The sequence below is a fragment of the Eretmochelys imbricata genome, chromosome 7 (genome assembly GCF_965152235.1).
Source record: "Eretmochelys imbricata isolate rEreImb1 chromosome 7, rEreImb1.hap1, whole genome shotgun sequence".
In the NCBI taxonomy this organism is placed as follows: Eukaryota; Metazoa; Chordata; order Testudines; family Cheloniidae; genus Eretmochelys; species Eretmochelys imbricata.
Genome location: NC_135578.1, coordinates 104,444,739 through 104,467,572, shown reverse-complemented (window position 1 = coordinate 104,467,572; position 22,834 = coordinate 104,444,739). Strand labels below are relative to the sequence as shown.

The 22,834-nt window shown below is 41.8% G+C and overlaps 1 protein-coding gene across 1 annotated transcript in view; it reads right to left on the bottom strand.

The window, feature by feature from the left end:
- Nucleotides 1-22,834, bottom strand: part of FAM53B (family with sequence similarity 53 member B) — a 124,074-nt gene that overhangs the window by 50,661 nt on the left and 50,579 nt on the right. The window contains exon 4 of the mRNA XM_077822944.1: nucleotides 16,784-17,562. Within this exon, the coding sequence (XP_077679070.1) occupies nucleotides 16,784-17,562 (779 nt within the window). The remainder of the gene's footprint in view (nucleotides 1-16,783; nucleotides 17,563-22,834) is intronic.

Here is a 22,834-nt window from a genome sequence, read left to right as displayed (position 1 = left end):
AGGAACATGGATTCGGTTGTTTTTGGAAGAGTGAAAGACAGAAATTTCATTGTTTTGGGGTTGGCTGTCTGTGTCAAAGATGAAACCATGATCCATATTCTAAATTCAGGCATAAGCTTTCTTTTCTTCTAGAGGAAAGGGAAACTTCTTCTCCCTCATGAGGTGTCTCCCAGAACAAACTCTCTGTGGTTTCGTTTTCCACTGACAAACTGCCATCCTTAGTTAGACATGATGGAAAAGTTGTTTTTTAACTAAAACTTCCAAAAGACTCCTCGGAGGATAATACAGATTGTTCCTAAAACGCTATTCTAAAAGCTACTTTATTTATTTATACATTTATTTATGTATTGTTTTGTATCCTGCCCTAGGAATAACAAAATGTTTCAGGAGTGAAATTTTCCTTTAAAAGAAGGAGGGTGCTTCTGGACTAGTTTCCAGGTTTTGCTACCATAAGGCAAAGCAACTTACTACTTGCAGTTACCCAGGAGAACACAGTACTGCCTTTCCTACTGGAGAGTAGCCCCTAGTTTCCCTAAAAATCCAAAAAGAACACATTTAAAATAAATTGTAGATTTTTTTTTTAGATTAATCATGTATGAATGAGTGGAGCAACTTACAAATTATCTTAAATAGTTTTATGAACCTTGTTAGCACACTTCAGCTGACAAATAACATGCCCAATAGTTATTCAGTTGATACCTCTAGGATATCCAAGGTCATGGATCAATTAATGTATTCTATAAGGTTGTTGTCCAGTAATTCTACTTGTGGCATGGGAGCCAGAGATGAATGCTGCCACAAAGATTCTTTTCGTAGCCCGTTCGTTTGACTCCAGTCTTTGCATCCCTCCACTGGCTCCCCATTTTCTATTGCATCAAAAACAGGCTTCTTGTCTTCACTTTCATAGCCTATCCCCACCCTACTTGTCATTTCTCATTCCCTATTGAGCTGTCAGCTCCTGCCTTGAATGCCAATGGTGCCAGCCTCCATCACTGACTTGCTAAATTTTCAAACTAGCATCTCCATGCTTTCTCCCATGCTCCCTGCATAGTGAGGAGACGCTCCCCCTAAAAATATGCCAAACTAACTCATTATCCTCCTTCAAATCCTTCTTACAAATGCTCCTTTTCTGTTATGCCTACACAACACTTGACAAGAACTAGGCTTCTGGTGTGCTGAGCCCACTGCCCATTGTGCTGACCAAGACCATTTCATGGTTTCCTTGCATTGCCCCGTCGGTCAGTCTGTATCCATCTGTTGTCTCTTGTCTTATACTTAAATAGTAACCTGCATGGGGCAGGAACCATCTTTTTGTTCTGTGTTTATTCTGGTCCAGGACTATGCTCTATTGCAGTAATAACAATCTTCAACCACATCACTTTAGGGATATGTATTGTCAGAGAACTGCATATATGTAAGCACCTCTCGCTTGCAGATCTGAAGATCCTCGCTCACAACCTTTTGGTGGCATCATTGAAAGCTGGGAAAAAACAACTGCCTTATTTTTCTTATAAAATTTCTACATGTTTAGTGAAAACTCATGTTCAAAACAAGGGCTGCAACAGTGTCAACTCACAGATCTTCCCCTACCCTCAAACCCAAGGTTCTCAGTTGCGTGGGAACCAGCACCTGCTCTCCCTGACCTTTCTTGTCTTGCAAGACCACTGGCTGGGACTGAATGGAGAGTGGGGTTTGTTTGGTCCAGTTCAGGAACAGCAATCCCTGCAGCTCTTGTTTTGCAGATTGACCGGGCTTTTTCACTAGCTTCATGATATTTTTTGTGCAAATGAGTGTAATTTTGAGGGAAAGATGAGTTAAATGTTGGGCCTGTGTCAACCTTGACAGTATCTTTCTGAACTAATGGAAGCTCTGATTTTTCAAACCTACTGCAGTTCTCCCATGACTGGGGAGTAGAGGTGCTCCTACATTCAGTTCTTCTGACTCCAAGACTCCAGCATGCATAGTAATTGATGATTTCTCCATTGACGCACTGCAGTTTTGCCCCAAGAATGATATTTAAATTTCATTAAGAATTTTTTATTGTCTGGAATTGAGCCATCAAGGTTTGAGCCATTAAGGATCTCTGAGCCAATGAGGTTACAGAATAAGCTAGTATGATCTTAAAGACAGGTTTCAGAGTAACAGCTGTGTTAGTCTGTATTCGCAAAAAGAAAAGGAGTACTTGTGGCACCTTAGAGACTAACTAATTTATTTGAGCATGAGCTTTCGTGAGCTACAGCTCACTTCATCGGATGCATACCGTGGAAACTGCAGCAGACATTATATACACACAGAGATCACAAAACAATACCTCCTCCCACCCCACTGTCCTGCTGGTAATAGCTTATCTAAAGTGATCATCAAGTTGGGCCATTTCCAGCACAAATCCAGGTTTTCTCACCCTCCATCCCCCCCACACAAACTCACTCTCCTGCTGGTGATAGGATGTAATAGGTAATAGGATGGGCTCTTACCAGCAGGAGAGTGAGTTTGGGGGGGTGGGGGAGGAGAGGGTGAGAAAACCTGGATTTGTGTTGGAAATGGCCCAACTTGATGATCACTTTAGATAAGCTATTACCAGCAGGACAGTGGGGTGGGAGGAGGTATTGTTTCATGATCTCTGTGTGTATATGTCTGCTGCAGTTTCCACGGTATGCATCTGATGAAGTGAGCTGTAGCTCACGAAAGCTCATGCTCAAATAAATTAGTTAGTCTCTAAGGTGCCACAAGTACTCCTTTTCTTTTTATGATCTTAAAGTACTCAAGAGCATCTTTTATTGGGGCTTCCATCCATATCCACTACTTTCTCAGTGCTTTGCTTCTTAAAAGACCCCCCCATCCTCCCACCCTCCACTAGGTATCAGGATCCTGGCAGCACCTTGTCATCTCCAGGGTTCAAAACTATAGTTAGAAAATGCCCAGTTATGAATGGAAGGGTAGGAAATGCAAGTTACACATTAATTGATGTATCTATTGACCTGAAAATTACAATGTATTCTAGCCTAGATGTCCTTCAAGAACATAAAGTGACATGCAATACAAAACCAAAGAAGGAGTAAGGAGCCATTAACATTCATTTTTCAAAAACTGCTGATTTGGAACTGAAATACAGTATCTGATCAAACAGGACAGAATGACAACAAGAGACAGCATCATATTTCAGACTTAGATTATTACAGTGGCCCATTCATACCACTGCAGTCTGGGGAGAATCTGTCAGGATTTGCCTCCAAAAAAGAGGAAATTATGGCTCTGATTCCCCACTGCTTTGCTGCACTTTGTGTGGTCATTTCCAGAAAGGCTAAGGGAGTGTAAAATGCCACCATTCTGCTGTGTTAACCATTTGCACAGGCATCTAAAATAATACAGTGGTGAATTAAGACCTTGTGCTGTCATACAATGTGATGGGGCTCAAACAAGAACAATTATCAGGTTGCTGTGATGTTTTGAGTTATAAGAAAACACCCACACCCACACAAATGGTTTCAGTAGCTTAAGATTTTTTTCTACTCCTATAACTCATAAACTATCTTAATAGGCCAGTAATGTACAGACTCTGACCAATGATTATCAGTGTAAACCCACTTACAGTAGGTTAGAAAAGCAGTTACATACCCAATTACAGACCAGTCTATGACACTGGTAACTTCGGTCTGGCCATCAGGATGGTTTGGATTTGTTATTGTTTTGTCTGTCCCTTTAGTTTGTAAGCCTCCTGGGGCAGGGACAATGGGTTTTTCTGTGTTTTTGTAAACCAGAGATGACATCTGCACTTAACAAATAATAGTAACAAATAATAACAGAGACTGTCTCTCTGTGACTTTCTCAAGATCATAGAGCATGTCAATGGCAGATCTGGAATAAAACCCAGCTATTCTGACTGCCTTCCTCTGGTTCAACCACTAGAGAGTACTCTCTCTATATTCAGGGAAATGACTTACTCCCCTAGCAAATGGGGGCTGTGTGTGATTTAATTCACCACATGGGTTGCAATACCAGAGGTGTAACCAGATGAACTCAAATAGGAGTTTTAACCATAACTGGGAATGTCCTGATTTTCAGAGGTTTACGGCTGACACCACTGAATTTACTTTTCTATTATTTTTTCTGTGTGAATCAAGCTGTCGCTCTTGTACCTCTGGTGAGTGAAAATTAATCTCACACCATTTTAAATTACATCTCCTGTTTCTTGCCAAACAGCTAATGCTGTATAATCGACACCACATCTGTTGAAATTCTATTATCAAATACATTTGCTACAGTGACACACTGCTGCTTTTAGTATCTTGACTATTTCATAACCACAACCATCTTGTTATAAACCATGCTGTCTCTAGTTCTTAGTCTTCTACTGTTTTTCTTCTGTTGCCATTTCTACCTACTGTACAATATCCCCTTTATGAAACTTGTTTCTGATTAACCTAGTGAGGAAGTTTTGAAGATGGATTGTATGTGGTTAGGGCTTTGATCAGTGGGGAAGATATGAAGATAGACTGGAGCCCTGTTGAGTGTTTGTTTACCCCTGAAGGAGGTGCAGCTCGAAATATCTTGGGGAAATATGTAACAGGATTGAGAGAGTACACCTTTAAATGGGTAGCTGTGACCTCTAAAACAGGTAGCAAAGGACAAAAATAATATTTTCCTCACCTGTAATAATACTTAGCACTTACATCATATATGAAATCTTCAAAGAGCTGTACAAATATTAACTCACAAGGTATGGTAGGAATGCCTTTTTACAGATGGGGAAACACAGAGAGAGAGAAAACAAGTGAGTTGCACAGAGAACTCAGCATTAGAGCTCGTGTAACAAAGCCATGGATGCATACATACCTGCACCATGGTTATCAGCTGATCCTCAAACATGAGGCATCTGGGACAGAACCCAAGACTTTTGGCAGCAAAAACAAAGCTCTGTAGCACATGAACTAATGAATTCCTTACCTACCACTAGCGGCCTGAATCCAAACTCCATTGAAGTTAATGGAAAGACTCCCATTGACACCTGTAGGCTTTGCAGCAGGCTCTCTGAAGGTATGTCTACACTGCCATTAAAAACTTGCAGCTGGCCTATGCCTGCTGACTTGGGCTCACGGGGCTCAGGTTAAGGGGCTTTTTAATTGCAGTGTGGACATTCAGGCTTGAGCTGAGCCCAGGCTCTAGGACCCTGTGGGGCGGGGGGGAGGGTCCCAGAGCTCAGGCTGCAGCCCAAGCCTGAACTTGTACATGATAATTAAACAGCCTCTTAGCCCAAGCCCTGTGAGCCCAAGCCAGCAGGCATTGGCCAGCCATAGGTGTCTAATTGCAATGTGGACATACCCTTATTCTGTTTGTGGGCCAGTCACCGGAAAGTAACATAACACACCCCCTGAGTCAGGCAAAAAGCAAATGGGTATACAGGGCAGTTCGGTGGAGGGCAGGTGTATCTATCTGACCTGTGACTCATGCTCCTCTTAGCACATTCACCCTGCTGGCACTGAGTTGGGATATACTGCCCATTCAAGAAAATTTCACACTTACTGTACCAAGCCTGCCCCTTATTAATGATTAAGCTGTAACACTTTAGTACAAAGTCCAGGAACCTTTTCAAAAAAGGTTCCCCCACCCACAGCATGCTTCAAACCACATTACCAGGGAGACAAAGCCAGCAGCAGCCTCAATTTACAAATGACAAGCGTGGTGCTCCCTGCAGTCTCAGGTCAGGCAGCTTGAGAACTGAAAAATGCATGTGCTGGTGCACTTGCAGAGCTGCCTGTTGCCAGAGAACCACACCTGCTGGCTGTACACAAGCCCCACTTTGCAGTCAGAGAGCATACTCCTGGCGGGACTTGCTCTGCGGGGGTCTGCAAGCCCGGCACTGAGCAGTGGAAGTGGAGAGCTTCCTATGGGACAATATAGAGGCTGTCTGGTCGCACTTCTCATTTGGTTTTTGTGTTCCTGAAACCTTATTAGCATCTCTTTACTGTATGTCTAAGTCCTTTTCAGACACACAGTATAGTATCATCTGGTGCAGCATACAGGTCTGTGAACGTTAGACCACAATGTCCTGCCACTTTGCTATGGAAACTTTTATGAAAACAGAGCCATGCCTTGAGTTACTATCACACCTCAAAAGTTATGATTCAAGAGTCACTACCCTGGAACTAGAGTGACATCACACTGACCCCAGTCATGTGATTCCTGAAACCTACAACAGTTAAATCTGTACTGTAACTTTTTTTTTAATTAATAAAATGCACCTGATTGTCAAAACTCAAGACACATAGACCAAATTTGAAAAAGATCTAAATTCTATCGATCATTGTTCTGAAAAATGTAAGGCATAAAATTACTGCAATTTAAATAAATTAATTCTAAAATCTGGCCGTAAGTCTGTTTTCCTTCCCCCACACCTCCACACCACAGTTCCTCATCCTTTCCCTATGGGGTTTGCAATTCAAATTCCACTGGATAAAGGTGTATAAACATCAGTGTAACATGAGCTACTGTGTGGGGCTTCAATATTGCTTGGCATACGTTACTGCAAGCCAGGCACCCCAGCAGAGGCTGCAAGAGAAACAATGGCAAATCCCTACAAGGAATCTGAAGGAGAAGGTGCCAAATCCTAGGAAGGAGGAGGAGCAGCTGGGTCCCTGCAGGGGTGAAGAACTTGCCTTTTCACTACAGCAAGTGGAAGGTGTGTTACCATCTTGGGCTTTGGGGAACACAGCACAAACTCTGTTTCTCTCTTACACCTCGGCCAATCCATGCAACCATTCTACAGATACCTATAAAAAGAAAGCTGAAATAATACCAATCGCTTCACTTTTTTAAAATGCTGTACAAACATTAACTAACTAGTCCTCACCACATTCCGGTGAAGTGGGTAATTATTATTATCCCTGCTGGGGGAACTGAAACATTGAGGTTACTGACTTGGCCAAGGCCCGCAAGAGTCAGGAGCCAGGATTAGAACTGAATTCCTAGTTTCAGAGCATGGATCCACACTACTCTAACCGGATATAGATATAGCCCAGAAATGTATCATGCTGGTAATTAGCTAAGATATCCAACTAGTAGGCTTTCCCACACTGCATTCAGCAGGCATTTGCCAAGTGCAGGGTTCTCTCATCTTTCTCTGAAGCATATAGTGCTGGCCTCTGTCAGAGACAGGCTGCCGGACTAGATGGGCCTTGGGGTCTGATCCAGTCTGGTGATTCCTATGTTCCTCGGGTACTGGAGGGAATAGAGGTGAAGAGAGAGCACACCAGATGCTTTAGTCTAGCTCATCTCGATTTTGAATTCTACCACTTGCCCACATTTTACTTCTCTTATCCGTACTCCTTTATATCCCCCTATGTCATAATGCTATCCTCCTCCCCTGGGTGTCTTCTCTGCAAGATACCAGAGCGCTGGCTGGGTTGGCGCCTGAAGCCAGCTCAATGTTTTCAGAGAACAATTTAAAGATTTAATCACCGACAGTTATACTTCCTGGGTGTCTTACACAAAAAAGCCTTGACAGTAATCTCTTTCACCTCTGTTTTAGTAAGGGTTTTTTTGTTCCCCGCATGACTGGAATAGTTAGTTTCTACCAAGGCTGTATAGTGGCCTCTGTGGACACTGTGTTCCTGACATAGTGGCCCTGTGGTAGTGTGACAAAGCTGTAACACATTTAAATCTCTATTCAACATTATCTCACTGTTAAATATGCCTTTCCCATCCCTGCCTTACTTCCTCAGGATTTGGAAACACCAACTTGTGACAGGCAACTGCTGTGGGGATTCGTAGGCCTTGTCTACACTGTGAATTTACCCCCCTTAGCCATCGGGGCCAGATGGCCCTACTGTAGGCAGGCAAAGCTGTTATATGCCGTGATTTGCACTAGAGCAGCCTGGTTTCAAGCACAGATAAAGCTGCAGTGGTGTAGACTGAAGCTTTTAGCAGCTTGGCCAGTCTATGCTATGGACTTGCACCAGCAAAGTTAATCCCATGGCTGGTCACCAAAGACGGAAGCCCTCAGTGTAAGCAAGGCCACAGTCTCAAACACTGCAACTGACTCTTGATCTGAGACTAGTATTCAATCCTGCCCTCTTTTGTGACCTTTCCTGAGTATAGTTTCCTATATGTGCTGTCAGCTGTAGAAATATCTCCTGCAGCTAAAAATAGCTCAGGCAATAAATGGATGCTAGTAACTCTTTTATTAACCCTTAACTGGTTAAAAAGAAGAGAGAAGATGTATAGGGAGTCAGGCTTGAAGAAATTCCTCACTGGATCTTCATTCTGGGTTCCTTTATAATTAAGAGATTTTGATCCAAATCCTTACACATTGTCTCTAATGCTGGTTACCTTCTGAGGCATACATCACCAGGTTTTATTTTGGGTGTTGATGGTGAGTAGTAGGGGATACCACTTTATCTACACCCAGCACTCAAATCCTGTGTGACAGCAACATCCCTGCATCCAGGAGGACTAGATGAGATCACCTCTCTAACCCATCTAGGGTGATCAGATGTCCCGAGTTTATAGGAACAGTCCCAATTTTGGGGTTTTTTTCTTATATAGGCACCTATTACCCCCCCACCCCCATCCCGATTTTTCACACTTGCTATCTGGTCACCCTAAACCCATCAAGGTACTTTGGCTATCCAGCAAGCAGTTGACACCTAAATGGGGCACTGTAGTTGTCTTTAGAGTAACAGCCGTGTTAGTCTGTATTTGCAAAAAGAAAAGGAGTACTTGTGGCACCTTAGAGACTAACCAATTTATCTGAGCATAAGCTTTCGTGAGCTACAGCTCACTTCATCGGATGCATACTGTGGAAAGTACAGAAGACGTTTTTATACACACAAACCATGAAAAAATGGGTGATTATCACTACAAAAGGTTTTTCTCTCCCCCCACCCCACTCTCCTGCTGGTAATAGCTTGTGTAAAGTGATCACTCTCCTTACAATGTGTATGATTCACATTGTAAGGAGAGTGATCACTTTACACAAGCTATTACCACTCTTACAAGTGATTCTCAACCAGGGGTACACGTACCCCTGAGGTACATAGAGGTCTTCCAGGGGGTACCTCAGCTCATCTAGATATTTGCCTACTTTTACAACAGGCTACATTAAAAGCACCAGGGAAGTCAGTACAAACTAAAATTTCATACAGACAATGATTTGTTTCTACTATTTTATAAACTATACACTGAAATGTAAGAACAATATTTATATTCCAATTGATTTATTTTATAATTATATGGGAACAATGAGAAAGTAAGCAATTTTTCAGTAATAATGTGCTGTGACACTTTTGTATTTTTATGTCTGATTTTCTAAGCAAGTAGTTTTTAAGTGAGGTGAAACTTGGGGGTACGCAAGGCAAATCAGACTTCTGAAAGGGGTACAGTAGTCTGGAAAGGCTGAGAGTCACTGCACTATACAGTCTGGGGCCCTGGAGCTGCTGCCTCACATGGATCTTTCATCTGGAAGAGCAATTCTGTTAGTGCAATAGCCGTGAATGGCACATAGAATTGCGATATAGGTGATTTTATGCTGATTTATTTTCTCATTTTTCTCAATGGGGCAGCTATGATGATCCATCCATTCCCATCAGCACAAGAGACGCATTGTAACCCATTTTGCACTGTGTGTTATGTATCGGCTGATTGACAGAATAGCAGCCTACTACCGCTTCCACCAAAGAGACCTACAGTGAAATCTTGGACCTGCCGAAGTCCATGGGAGTTTGGCTTAGCACAAACGGTAAAGGTTTGTGCTGCAGTAGTGACAGTCTATGTTCAAACCCTTTTGCCAGTCTGCGTTGGGAATATTACACATTATCTACCGGGTCCAGTAGGGGAAGTAGAGGTCCTTCCTACAGGTAAAAGGTGAGAGACAGCCACCAGATGTTGGAGAAACTGGGAGATTTGGCAGCCAAGGTCCTTCTCGTTTGTATTTTGTGCTTTGCTAAAACTGAAATAAACCTGAAGAACTGGGCTAAAGGATGCAGTATGTAACCCTACCTTCAGGTTCCAAAATATTTAGTAGCTTAAATCCTCAGAGAAACAACAGAGCCAAACTGGAAGCCTTCGGCCATGCCTGCAGAGCCTCAGGCAGCTGAGAGAGACCTCTATAGAGTCAAAGGAGCTGACTGGAAGGTTTGGAGACAAATGATCTGTATTCACTACTGCCTTGTCTAAATACCTATTAGGCACTGATTTAAAAACTAAGAAGCATTTGTATTACAGGATGTCAGCTGATGGGGTGGGTCAACTGGAAGAAAAGCCATAAAAACAGTCTTTCAGGCTCTATGTTCCTCCTCCCAGCTCGTATTCCCCAAAGTTTTCAGAGTGAAATATTTACAACTAAATAAACTGGCATTGTATCACCAGCAAACAAATAGGAAAGCAACAGTTTGGCCTACAACCTCAGGCCAGTAGTGACAGCGTGTGGAGTCCCCCTTTCTCCACCACATCCCTCCTCTGACTCTCAAATAGCGATCTATTGACTTCAACAGCCCTCATCACTGGTGACATCTGAGCACCTCTCAAATGCTAACGGACTTCTCCTCACAATGCCCTGTGAGGTAGGAAAGTATTATACTTGTTTTACGCATGGAGGAATGAGTCAGAGAATAATTCAGTAACTCGCCCACGGACACACAGGAAGTTTGCAACAAAGCTGAGAATGGAAGCCAGCTCTCCTGCTCCTCTGCCCAGCATCTAAACCACAAGACCATTCTCCCTCCCTTCCAGAATGAAGTTCCCTACATTCTCACTGAGAACCTGAGCCTGCACTCTCCAGCTTTTCCTTGAGCACTTATGTATGATCTGAGCCAAGAGAAGGATGCCCATTGGCTTCATTGGGCCAGGCACTAATTCTCCTCCCTCCATAGCAATTTCCCAAATGTCTTTGGTCTCCAGACTGCTTCTGCATTAAGGGTGGACTGGAGCCACATTTTAACACTTGCATAGGACGCAGGATTTCTTTCTTTACCCTGTATAAGCAAGAAACAGTGTATTCTGCCATGCTACTTTTCCCTTTTTCAGTGGCTTTTCCCTCTTAGGAATCTTTAGTTGCAAATGGCCAACAATTAAAGAGAAGAAAATTGCAAGGAGCCTTTTAAAAAAATTACTTCATTGGCATTTTCAAAGATAAACTCATTAATTTTTTTTAACGTGAGATCGAAGCTGCAGAGCGCACAGTCGCCATGACCTTAGGAAGATTACTTGTGCAATAACAGCGCTGACAGCTTAAGGCAGGGTAATTCATAAAGCCACAGCAAACGGCACAGTGACCTGCAGCTCAATGGTTCTCTTAATTTTCCTAGCAGCCTAACACATTTTAATACAAAATGACGAGCCAAGACAGATGACTTATTCTCAACTTTCCTGTTTTTACAGCACGCCCCTGTTTAGCACACACAGGCCCCATCAACAATTACTAACATAGTATTTAAAGCGTAGCCAAGCAGCTGTTCCAGGGCTCACTGTGTAGGCTGGAGCAATCAGTTGCACTTTCATTTTTTACTCTTTCTTGTCCTGATATTTAGAAAGCATTCAACTTACTTTCCGTATGTACAGACTCAAGCAAACAAAAGGAGCCCAGGCCATTACACTGAGAAAACTGAAGTGAGAATATCAATTAAAAAAAAAGCATTGACTAAGATATTTGATTCTTATATCTGTTTCCCTCAGTCGTTCTTAAACTGCCAAATATGGTCCTGACTGATCCTGGGTTCTCCTGCAATGTCCAGTGGGCTGAAACTGCAAACTAGTGATAGCTCCTGGTAGTCAGGGTCTGCCCGATTCTGATCCCTTCTCTTCCTGCAGCCCCCTTCCATCCCTGCAACTCTCCCTTCCCCAGGATTTGTACGGATTGTTTTCTGCTCTTCCCATAATGTCCAAAATCCTGCTCAAGATGGAGGAGAGTTTAGAGGCCTTTGTGCAGACTCTCAGAATAACTTAAGGAATAAAAATACTAACCTTTATTTTATTCATTCAACAGCTGTTCTTACAACAAATGCAATTGTAACAGAGAGGCATATGGAATGATTTGGCATCCAGGGGCACTGTCTCTCCATTTGGGTCTGATCCTGAAAAGTCCTGAGCATCTCTAAGTCCCTTCACTCGCTTTTGAGGTTGCTGATGGAGCATTTGGGGCATGCCAAACTTTGCGTACACAAGTCATTAGATAGAACAAGCAAAATGTTATCAGGTAGATTTACAAGCCCAGCCCACGTCTGCATGCAACACTGAGGTTTGTGTGCATATCCATTTTACCATCTGTGATGAGTGCTGTAGGAGAACCTATCTAGCATGGAACAGACCAAGGGTGAGATGCTGTGCAAATGTTGCATGCCAAGTTACCCAGGCACAAAACAAGCCAGGATGCAAAAACCGGCCTAAAGCCTGGCTCCTTGTAAGCAGATTTTTTTCGTATATAATATACTCTGCATCTCTTTAATGCCTTTTATCCCAAGAATGTCACTGTGCTTCCCAAATATTACTGAATTTGGTCACACAATCTCCCTTTGAGGAAACATGAGCCAAGAAAGGTGAAGTTGTTTGCCAGTGGTCACACACAAAGACTGCCAGAACTGGAAAGAGAGCGCATCTCTCCTGACTCGGTCCAGTGCCTTATCCGCAGAAACATCCTTCCTCCTCCATCTCCTGTCGGTGGGTATCACTGCATTATTGTCACAATTTCAAAAGCAGCAACACAGTCCTGTGTGGCCTTTTTCTCAATGAACATGTTACTAATGGAGCCAAAGAAAAATACAGTCACCAGTGTGTGGTGGCAAGAAGAAAAATACTGATCATGCTTCTGGAGCTACAAAACTCTGATGCTATAAATAAATGATTGGTTTAAGCCCTGCCCTACTGTAGAGCATATTGTGTCATTTTTCAGGGTCCTGCAGCTAAACACAGAAAGCAATAGGTCAAAGCCATTTCATGAAGTATTTTTATAGCAAAGAGTTGTTTGTGAACTCTAAATGAAACCACCTTGTACATGGATCAGAGGAATGATGCCTTGCACTGCTTTAAAACAACTTCTGTTGTGATACAGCGTGGTTATCATTACAATTACATAGAGGCTACATTTCTTGGATGGGTCCTTGTATCATTCCAAAATGTTGGGCTTTTCATTACTTTGATAATTATTTGGGATTAATTTACTTAGTTCACTCCATCCCAGATGGTAAGATCACTCAAGAAACAACACAAGGTGGAGGGGAGGGGGTCATGCGGTCCTAAAGATGCAGTTACCCATTCCTGCAGAGGATTTCTATTGTGCAGCATTGTCCTGCACAGCAGGAACCTGCAAACTCCTGCAGGCTGCAGGAACACTACACTTTTCAGTGTTGTCAGATATACTGTACGTACTCCTTTAGCTTGGGTCCATCGTGGGAACCAAAGTCAGAAGAGAGAAATCTTTAGTGTGTGAAAACTGTGCTCAGAATACTATAGCCATATAGCTAGTGTGTAGCATTACAGTTCACTGCTTTTCTTTTTCGCTATTATTTTGTTCTACAGACCTGAAATCCAAAATGTTTTGAGGACATAAAATACCTTCAGCTTCACCTGGGTTTAAATACTGAGAGAGCGGCTAGGGGCATAATCATGACGCAGATAGGAGGGAGTTCAGCTGAGAGGGGATACTGAATATGGTTGGTTTGTTTTCCTGGGCACAGGTACAGGATTTTACAAAAATGGACTTTAATTTTTTTAATAGTCTCCTTCCCTTGCAGTACGTGATTTAGCTTTTGTTTGCATTCTTTTAAAATGAATATCACACACCCTTCCCTCTTCACAGACCCTGGACTCTTGGGCCTCTGAAGATCTGAAAGGTCTTTGTCACTGGAGGCAGATTTAAATCTCTCCATCAATCCAAACCAGTGTGTCATTTACCGTCACTCAGCAATAGAGGCAGCTGGGGCTGAAGTTGAACTTAAATGAGAAGCTGCTGCAAAAGGAATTGAAGTTTGTTCTTCTATTTGGTACAAAGGGACTAAGTAAAAGGTAGCTGAAAAATGGATTTTTCCCAATGTGGGATCCATTTTCCGGGCTGTGGTTACTCAGCTGGTTTGGAGAATGTGCTCCCAAGTCCTATGGCTCCCCACCCCTGATGTGCTGCACATTATTCTTTCACCTTCAAGGCCTCTTGTCATGGCATGGTACCCCCTGTCTGTGCCAGCTCACAAGGCCCTCTCTGCACCCTAACAAAGGTGTTCTGCGAACAGCCCAGGGTTCTCTGCACAGTAACGTAAAGGGCTTCCTCCATCACTGCCTCTGCAGCACCCTTTAGCACCACCACCTGAGAGCAGTCACAACAGGGGCATGCCCCCCCCACTCCGAATAATCATCAGGGGCACAGAACTTCTCCAGCCCCAGGGCGATGGAGGCAGGGAAGAGCGAGCTCCTGCCAGGGCCAGGGCTGTGGGGAGGGTAGAGCAAGTTCCTGCCGGGGCCAGGCACAGGGGGAAGCGAGCTCCTGGGTGCCCCTCCTAAAGGGGTCAAATTTTAAATACTGAGCACACCCCTGCCTGAGAGTGAGAGGTTGGGTTCAAGGACCATGCTTGGAAGGCAGATGACTGCGTGGCCACTTGGTAGCATAGCTGGGCCACTGTTTTGCTTTTTCTAAAAAAACAAAGAGAGAGAGAGACTGTAGTGCCAGGAAAAAGCTTCTTCAATTGCACAGCAGTCATGCCATCTTCTCCACACTACTTTACAGATTTGCCTCGACCTTTATTTAGAGCCAGACTGCGCAACCCTTGCCCATGGTGGTGAGCACTCACTCGTGTGAGTACTGCTGTTGCAGCCAATGAGACTACTACTTGGCTCACCAATACAAAGGTTGCACAAGCCAGCCCTGTGTCTTTCAGGCAATATAAATCCCCAGAATTATTCCAAATCACACAGTATCAACTTCTCCCAAGGCTCCTTCTCCCTGAAGGGATTATAAATCCCCTGCTGTCCACTTTTAAGTGTGTTTAATGTACCTAGAGACTTGTTGATGAACACTGAGCCATCAGCAGAAGTGTTTTCATTCACAGCTGCCCCTTCTACCTCTTCCTACCACCCCCACTGCTGACACCATCACTTTCTTGGAGACCAGTCCAGCATACATGAAGTATCCTATATATGTGGGCACAAATATGCAGAACTATATTTTTAAAATGTTTCTGCCAATGCCAGGAAATGAAAAGGACTTCAGTGATGCCGGTTGTGTTATTTCAACTTGTGGCTAATAAAATATAACCACATGTGTAAATTGCTTTTACCACCAATCCAGCTTATTAGCTAATAAAAGAAGCTAAGTGTGTTAAATGTAACTGACACAGTTTATCAAATGGCAATCACAGTGCATCACCCAAGAATGCTGTTTTCTGACCCTTTTTATCATTTAAGCTTCTTTGGAAGAGGACAGACTAGTCACTTCCTCAAACACAAATGAACTCATTCAAGCAACCATTGAACCATATAACCATAAAATGTCATAAAATATCACATTATTCTAAAAGAAAAAAATGTATTTATAACATCAGAAGTCATTACTCTGGGTGACGAGAAGGAAAGGAAATTTGCAACTCTATTTCTAAACTGTACCTGCTTACGAGATGTCACTAGTTTTATTGTTAACAATAAACTAAAGTTCATTATGCTCTATCCTACTGAAATGCTGTCACCTTTGGGATGAAATGCAACAGCTGTTTAACAGCAACATTACACAACAGAGAGTGAAGAAGAATATCGTATCCAGTTGAAACTTTAGCAGAAAATTTTGGCAGGCAGAATGTAAAATTAAAAATTGGAATTTGGCCAGGACAGCAGGGTTAATACCTTACTCTTGCAAAAAGAGCCATGGGATCTTTAGACCCAAATTTATCTCTGTACCACACAAAGTTGGTGTTATCACAGAGTTTATTATTGTAAATTATTGACATTAGAAACGCTGAATCATAAAACTGTGGTTGTGGAAAAATTTATATATGCAAAATGAAATTGCTTCTTGTGCTGTTTCTTTGATGTATCCTTTCATTTTGATTCTTTCTCATGCATTTTTAAAGGCCAATATCACGTAATTGGGTCTTGAAGGTTGAGGGTTATGGAGCAAAATCCTCTCAGATACACACTTCAAATCTCTTATCTGCACTGCAGATTTGCACTGCAGATTGAGGAAGAAAATTTTGCCCTATGTTTGCACCTGAAAATGAAATATGATAATATCTCCAGAGTGGAAAATTACAGGAGTCAAGACTGCTTGAAGTCACCGCTAATAGCCAGTACAGTCCCTACCAGTGAAAATTCAAATAGTGATAAAGTTAGTGCTGAATACCCAGGATGTTGCCTTCACTTCCTCCAGCATGCTCTCAAAGCTCCTTTCCTCTAAACATTTCCTACATAAATTCTACTTTAAAAATTATTTCTGGTAGAAATACATACTGTGAGGAAATACTGATGTGGTGTGCTACAGGCCTCAGAGTGCAGGAACAAAAAGAAGGAAGGTTTTAAAAGAATAATGCTACACATCCAGCTGGACAGTAATTAGTTTTCTGCTCTAACAAAAGGAACAAACTTATCCATAAGAACCATATCTATTTAATGCAGATTAATACAGCTGAGTCAGGAGAAAATGGATTTTAACCCAAATGGAAACAGTTAAAATTCAGGCTTCTGTTGACTAAAAAATAACCCCATGTTGGTGCTGCCTGTTTAGTGTTGTGTTCTGTCCACACGTAAATGTTCAATTATATTCTGTAAATGTCTGTGCCACCTGTGTTTGACTGTTAGTGACATAAGTATGTCTTACCTGGGTCATCTTGGCAAGGTCCAATGAAGGTCTTTGTTCCTGAACCTCCTCAGGCCGTCGTCGTTTAACTCCAACCTTCTTGTCATTAAGGACACATGGCTGCGATCGGCTTCGGGACAGCCCGTTGGAGCGTCTCATCAGCTCTGGTGTTGAGGCAGGTGTGCTGTTTGCCGAGGGTGCACAATATTCTGAAGAGGAAAACTGATCATGTGAACAGGAGAGGGACCTCTGCATGTCCACCCGGTTACCATCTACAGAACTGTGATCATAACCCCAGATGTCACCTGTCTGTCCATAGGTGGTTGACCTCCTCAGCCCCTGGCATGGCTGACATCCAAATTTGTTGCTAAATCCAGACTGGTCATATGATGAGGAAAGCATGTTTGACCTTGAAGGGAGGCTAAAACTTGAACTCCGCTGCATGGTGGTGATGCCATTGGAGTAGCGCTGGACACTTCCCCCACTATAGCACCGTCTCTTTTCTACAGGAGTCCAGACCTTTGACCCTAAAGGCCTCCATGATGTCCTGCAGCTAGACATTTCATCAGAAAAAGAGAGTGACCTACACTGGCGTTTGCTGGGAGGTGCTGATGGGTTGCCATTATGGTCACTAAGACTGAGGTCTTTGATCAAGTTGGTCACTGAACATGTGTTAGCTGCCTCTCTGTGCCATATTGAGCCATCTTCACTTTTATCAGGCAGACAGTCCCAGATGATGGTACCAGGTTGCTCAATTTGAAGTGGATACTTCCTGCTGAGATCTCTCCATCTGTCATTTTCTAGTTTAGAAATGATAAAAAAAAATTTATATACATCGATATATCTATACACACACACATATTAGCATGAATTAATTATATGGGTCATTTTCTGTGTCCATTTACTAAAAATAACACATGGGACATTTTCCAATATAAATTAACCCATGGAATATGGTTTCCCAGAGTGCTTGCCAAGTTATTGCTTTCAGATGAATGGACAGAGAGGGAGATAATAGCAGCAGCAAAAAAGTTAATCTTGAACTAAAACTGCTATAAGAAGAGACTACACAAAATGAACTAGCTAAGGGGAACTTAGCTTTACAAACGCATAGAATAATCATTTTATCTCTGTGATAAAATATGCTTGAGAATCATGCATTTAGTTCTAGACTTTATAAGCAACAATTACCTGAGAGGTTTACAAGGTTACAAGAGTCTAAAGGACACTTACAATCAGAATTAAATGTCAAGGGCCAGGTTCTTAGCTGGCATACTTTGGTGTAGCTCCACTTAAGTCAATGAAGCTACACCAATTTACACCACCTGAGGATCTGGCTCCAAGGTTTTCTTTGGAGTTGTCCTTAAGATAGCAATCCTAATGAAGTAAGTACATGTAAGCTCCAATGAGATCTAGTGGATAGCTCTTACTCCTCTTCTATTTAAAAAAAGAATGGCTTTAGAGCAGGGTAACATAGGAGGAACAATACATAATGTGACCTTATCAATGTGGGGAGGTAGCTGTTGTAATGGAATTTCTTTGGTCAAAATTTGCAAACACGGATGCCTAACATCAGATATCTCTATCCACAATCGAGTACTTAAGTAAATGACCTTATTTTCATACGGTAGCTGCTGAGTAGCCACAGGTCTCACTGAAGTGAACCCATATTTGAAAATGTTGGCCCTCACTTTGATAGTAGCATTCAATGTTGAGTCTCTTAAGAATTCAGAGTAGCCTTTCAGTCTATGTTCATATGAGAATAATTATGTAAATAGGGTAGGATTTTCAAATTAGCCAAAGGGAGTTAGGCACTCAAGTCCTATTGAATTTCAGTGGGAGATGGGTGCTTACCATCTTTTAGGTTCCTTTGGAATTCTCAGTCATAAAGAGTACAATAAATTGTTCAGGCTTTGTGATGAACCTGACAATACGTAACAATTAAATACTTCTTCATTTAAAGGGACAAGTCAATGTGTGTTTAATTTTTATACTCTCCCCCCCCCCCCCCCGCCCCGCTTTTACATTCAACAAATCCACATGGAAATTTCTTTACCTGTCAATTTTGTCCATCTCACTTAGAATTTTTAATGCATTTCTAATATAGCAGAACAAAAGCCAACATGACCTCCTGTTGAGTATTTCTCAATGTGTATATATCGGCTCCATCAGCGAGCATGTCCCTGGTGAATGGCTCTGCGAATAGCATTTGTCCTGACTTAACCATGCAACAGCTCACAATTATGTTTGGAAATATTTACAGATGTGGTTATGCTTAGAACACTGATTGCAGCTACACGAAAGGTTACAAATCATGTTCCATCTATGTTCAGATATATTGCTGTTGACCACCTAGGACAGAGGGCAAATCCTGTTGATCATATTCATGCAGATAGTCCTACTGAAGTCAATGACAGTAAGAAAGATTTGACCCATATGCTACAATATGGTTAAGGCTAATGAAGTTCTTTAAAAACATCCTTGTTCACACTCAACAGGAAAACCGTGTTAGAACTATGCCATCAACAGCCGTGATGGAAAAAAGTAATCACCTAACCATGCGTGACTGGCAACTGTTTTTGTAGACTGCTGTTGCAAACAAAGGCAAAATATATCAGTTAACTGTTACTGCAGAGTTTTCATGTGTTCACATCAAAATAGTGTGATTTTTTTTTTATGTAAGCAATTGAATGCTGATTTTAAAAGAACTAGATAGTCAATCTACAGGTCTAGGCACTACCATAATACAAATAATTAATAAATAATAACAGACTATTCCCCAACATATAATGATCATTTCAGTCAGAGAGGCCAAATTTGGCACTTAACTAGGTTAATGTCCTTTCATTTCTCACTGCATTGGGCGAGTTTTATTATTTCTGATTCCAAGAGAATGCCACTTAATAACTGCAGAGCCAAATGTTGTTTGTGGCCATAGCTATGAATTCAGTTCTATTTTAACCCTTGCTGTCTTTCTCATTTTAATAAACACAATGAAGAGTGAGAAATATACACTAAACAATTACATCTATATTTAGATCTTTATTATTCCACCCCTCCCCCCTTAATGCAGCCAACAGAGAGATTTCTCAGGTCAGATCACCAGACAAAAGAAACAGAAATAGAAGCTAATTTTTGATGGCAAGCTGCCATGACCTTCAGGTCCTAGACGTCATATTTCACAAAAGGCTTTGGTGAGCTATAAGAAGAGGATACAGGATACCTTCCTCTTTCGACATCACTTTTGCAAAAACAGCTATAAATCTCTAAAAACTACAAAGAAAATGGAAGGTACAGTATCATCTTGAGCAATACTTAAGATTTTTTTCCCTTTGCACTTTAGAACAAACCTTGCAAAACGTACTTTTCACCAGTGGAGAGTATGAATTCTCGTTGCATATGAAGTGTGCTACCAAGGAGTCTATCGCCATACTCCTACTGTGCAATGTCCTTTACAGTATGGTGGCCAATATAAATGATTCAATATATGTTCAGTCAGCCATATTTAGCTGGGTTCTCTCTGGGCTGAAGAATTACAGCATGAAGACTGTCATATGTTTTAGCCTGCTTGTAGTCCATCAGTATCAGATTATTATTTTTAAATATCACATGATAACCCAGGAAATCATTTTCACAGCAAATAAATGTTAACCTTGAAACTGATGAGATGTTAAACTGAAAAGAAAAAGGATATTGCAGAGGTTTTCTTTTTAAATGACTCAATAAAGCCCTTTAAGGAAAAAGTGTTTTGCTATTTTTTTTAAGAACAGGATTACCATCTTCTAAACACTGATACTAATTGTAGGGGAGCCCTTCATACTGTTGTAGTTAAGGATGTATTAATTTTTTAAAGTTATACACCTCAGTGTGGTTTACCCAGCTGCAGAAATTTGTTCCAGAACAAAATTTACTATGAGAGCATCTCAACTCAAAAGCAAACTGCTTTGTTCGACAACATTTATTTGCCCGTTTATAAATGGGAGAGAAACTACAGAAAAAGAATCTCAGGTGCAAATAAAAAGGTATCGTTGTGAGTTGGTTTGTTAAAAAGAAATACTGCTGGCCCTCAGGCCACTAACTTTTGGGTTTAACTTACAACCATAAAACTGAAAATGTCAAGTTGCTTATTGCACATGTCCAATACATTTTTTTCCTAATTTTTTTTATCCCGCAGGTCTGTATTTACAGAGTATACCAGATGCATTTTGTAGCACCTATTTGATCATGAAATAGCTTTCAAAGCTCCCAAAATACAGACCGTCACTGTCAAACAGATTATTGTAGCTTTTACTTCTATTGCAGTAGCACCTCAAGATCCCAGTTGAGGTTAGAGCCCCATTGTGCTATAGGCTCTACAACACACATAATAAGGGACTGTCCCTGCCCTCCAGTGTTTACGATCTACATGGAAAAGACAATGGGTGGGAGGGGAAACAGAGGCACACAGAGATTTAGTGAATTGCCCAAGGTCACAGGAAAAACTGGGAAAAGAACCCAGAAAGTAATTTTACAGAAGTTTTAAAACCTGTGGTCAGAGAAATGCTCAGACCTCCCATAGCCTCCCCCGCTTCTTTCTATTTTAAACACTCCAATAAGAAAAGGAAATGACATAAAAGTATTACAATTAAGCACCTTCAAGTTGTAACATTCAACCACAGAAGTCAGAGAACTCTGACAATGAATAATTTTCCTTTACTTGTCTCTTTGTGTTTGAGTGTTGCAGAAGTCTGAAAACGATGCTTACCACTCACACTGCAGTATCCTGGCACAACAGAAAGAGGCAGGCATGAAGCAGCAGCAAATTAAAAAGAAGTTCCAAGTTTACAGGCTGTCCCAGCCATACAGGGACATGTGATCAGACTGATCCAGCTCTCCAAACCAAGTTTGCAGTATTATTAAAATCCTAGCTTGCATTTGAATAACCCTCTGACACGTGCTATCTCATTCAACCAGTTCAGCCTGACCGTGCATTCCTTGTGCACTCAAAACTCTCACTAGGGGTCTGATCTGAAGCCCACAATGAAGTCTCCATTGACTTCAGTGGGCTCTGGATCAAGCCCCGAGGGGCTCAGTCTCACCTCTCATTGAAATTAATGACAAAACTCTCAGGATATGTCTATACTTGGAGTGAGAGGTGTGATTCCCAGCCCAAAGAGACATACACCAGCTCTCATCGAGCTAGTACACTAAAACCAGAATAAGGCTGCAGAGTATGAGCAGTAGGATGGACTAGCTGCCCTGACGACTAGCCTGTCGGAGGCCCTACGTATGTATTCAGGAAAGCTAGCCCATCTTACTGCTCGTGTGGCTGCAGCTACATTCTATTTTTAGCATACTTGCTCAATGAGAGCTAGTATGAGTATGTCTCCTCAAGCTGGGAATCACACCCCCAGCTTCCAGTGCAGACACACCTTCAGTGACTTCAATGAGTATAGGCTCTAAGTTTGTTCTTGAGGAGATGGCAACTTAACGCTGTATCGGACATTGTTTGGGAGAGCTACAGAAAGAACTTTTTTGTGTCAGGCTAACAATAAAGTAGTAGGGCTACATTCATTCCTATTGTAACTTCATTGATTTCACAGGAACTACACAAAGATGAATTTGGTCCGGTATCTTTTTTAAGATAAATTACATTTTAGAATCTGACCACTTTGGCTTTGTTCCTCTAACCTTGAAAAGCCTGGTTTGTCTTCAAGCCCCATATTCTTTGTGCCTTTAACACAGGCACAAATTAACCTAGTTAACTATAGTGGATCCAAAGCCCTTTGTGATCAAAGCAGAACAGTCACATGATGACCCAAGCTTCAGGCACCTATTTGACCTTGATTCTTTTGTTCTCACACATGGTGCTATTTCATGACATAAACCTAAAGACTCCGTAAAAGGTGTGGTTTTCTGCAAAAAGCTAAGAACCTAAAACACATCAGACATGTGGGTGAAAAGATGCTGGAAGTGTAGCTACACTATTGTTCTCCATGGCCTGCTTATTAATTGTAATGTTTCACCTACATCTGCTGTGGTTGACGGCTATTAAGACTTGTCTGCTCAACTGTGGTTGACACTAGCTTTGTC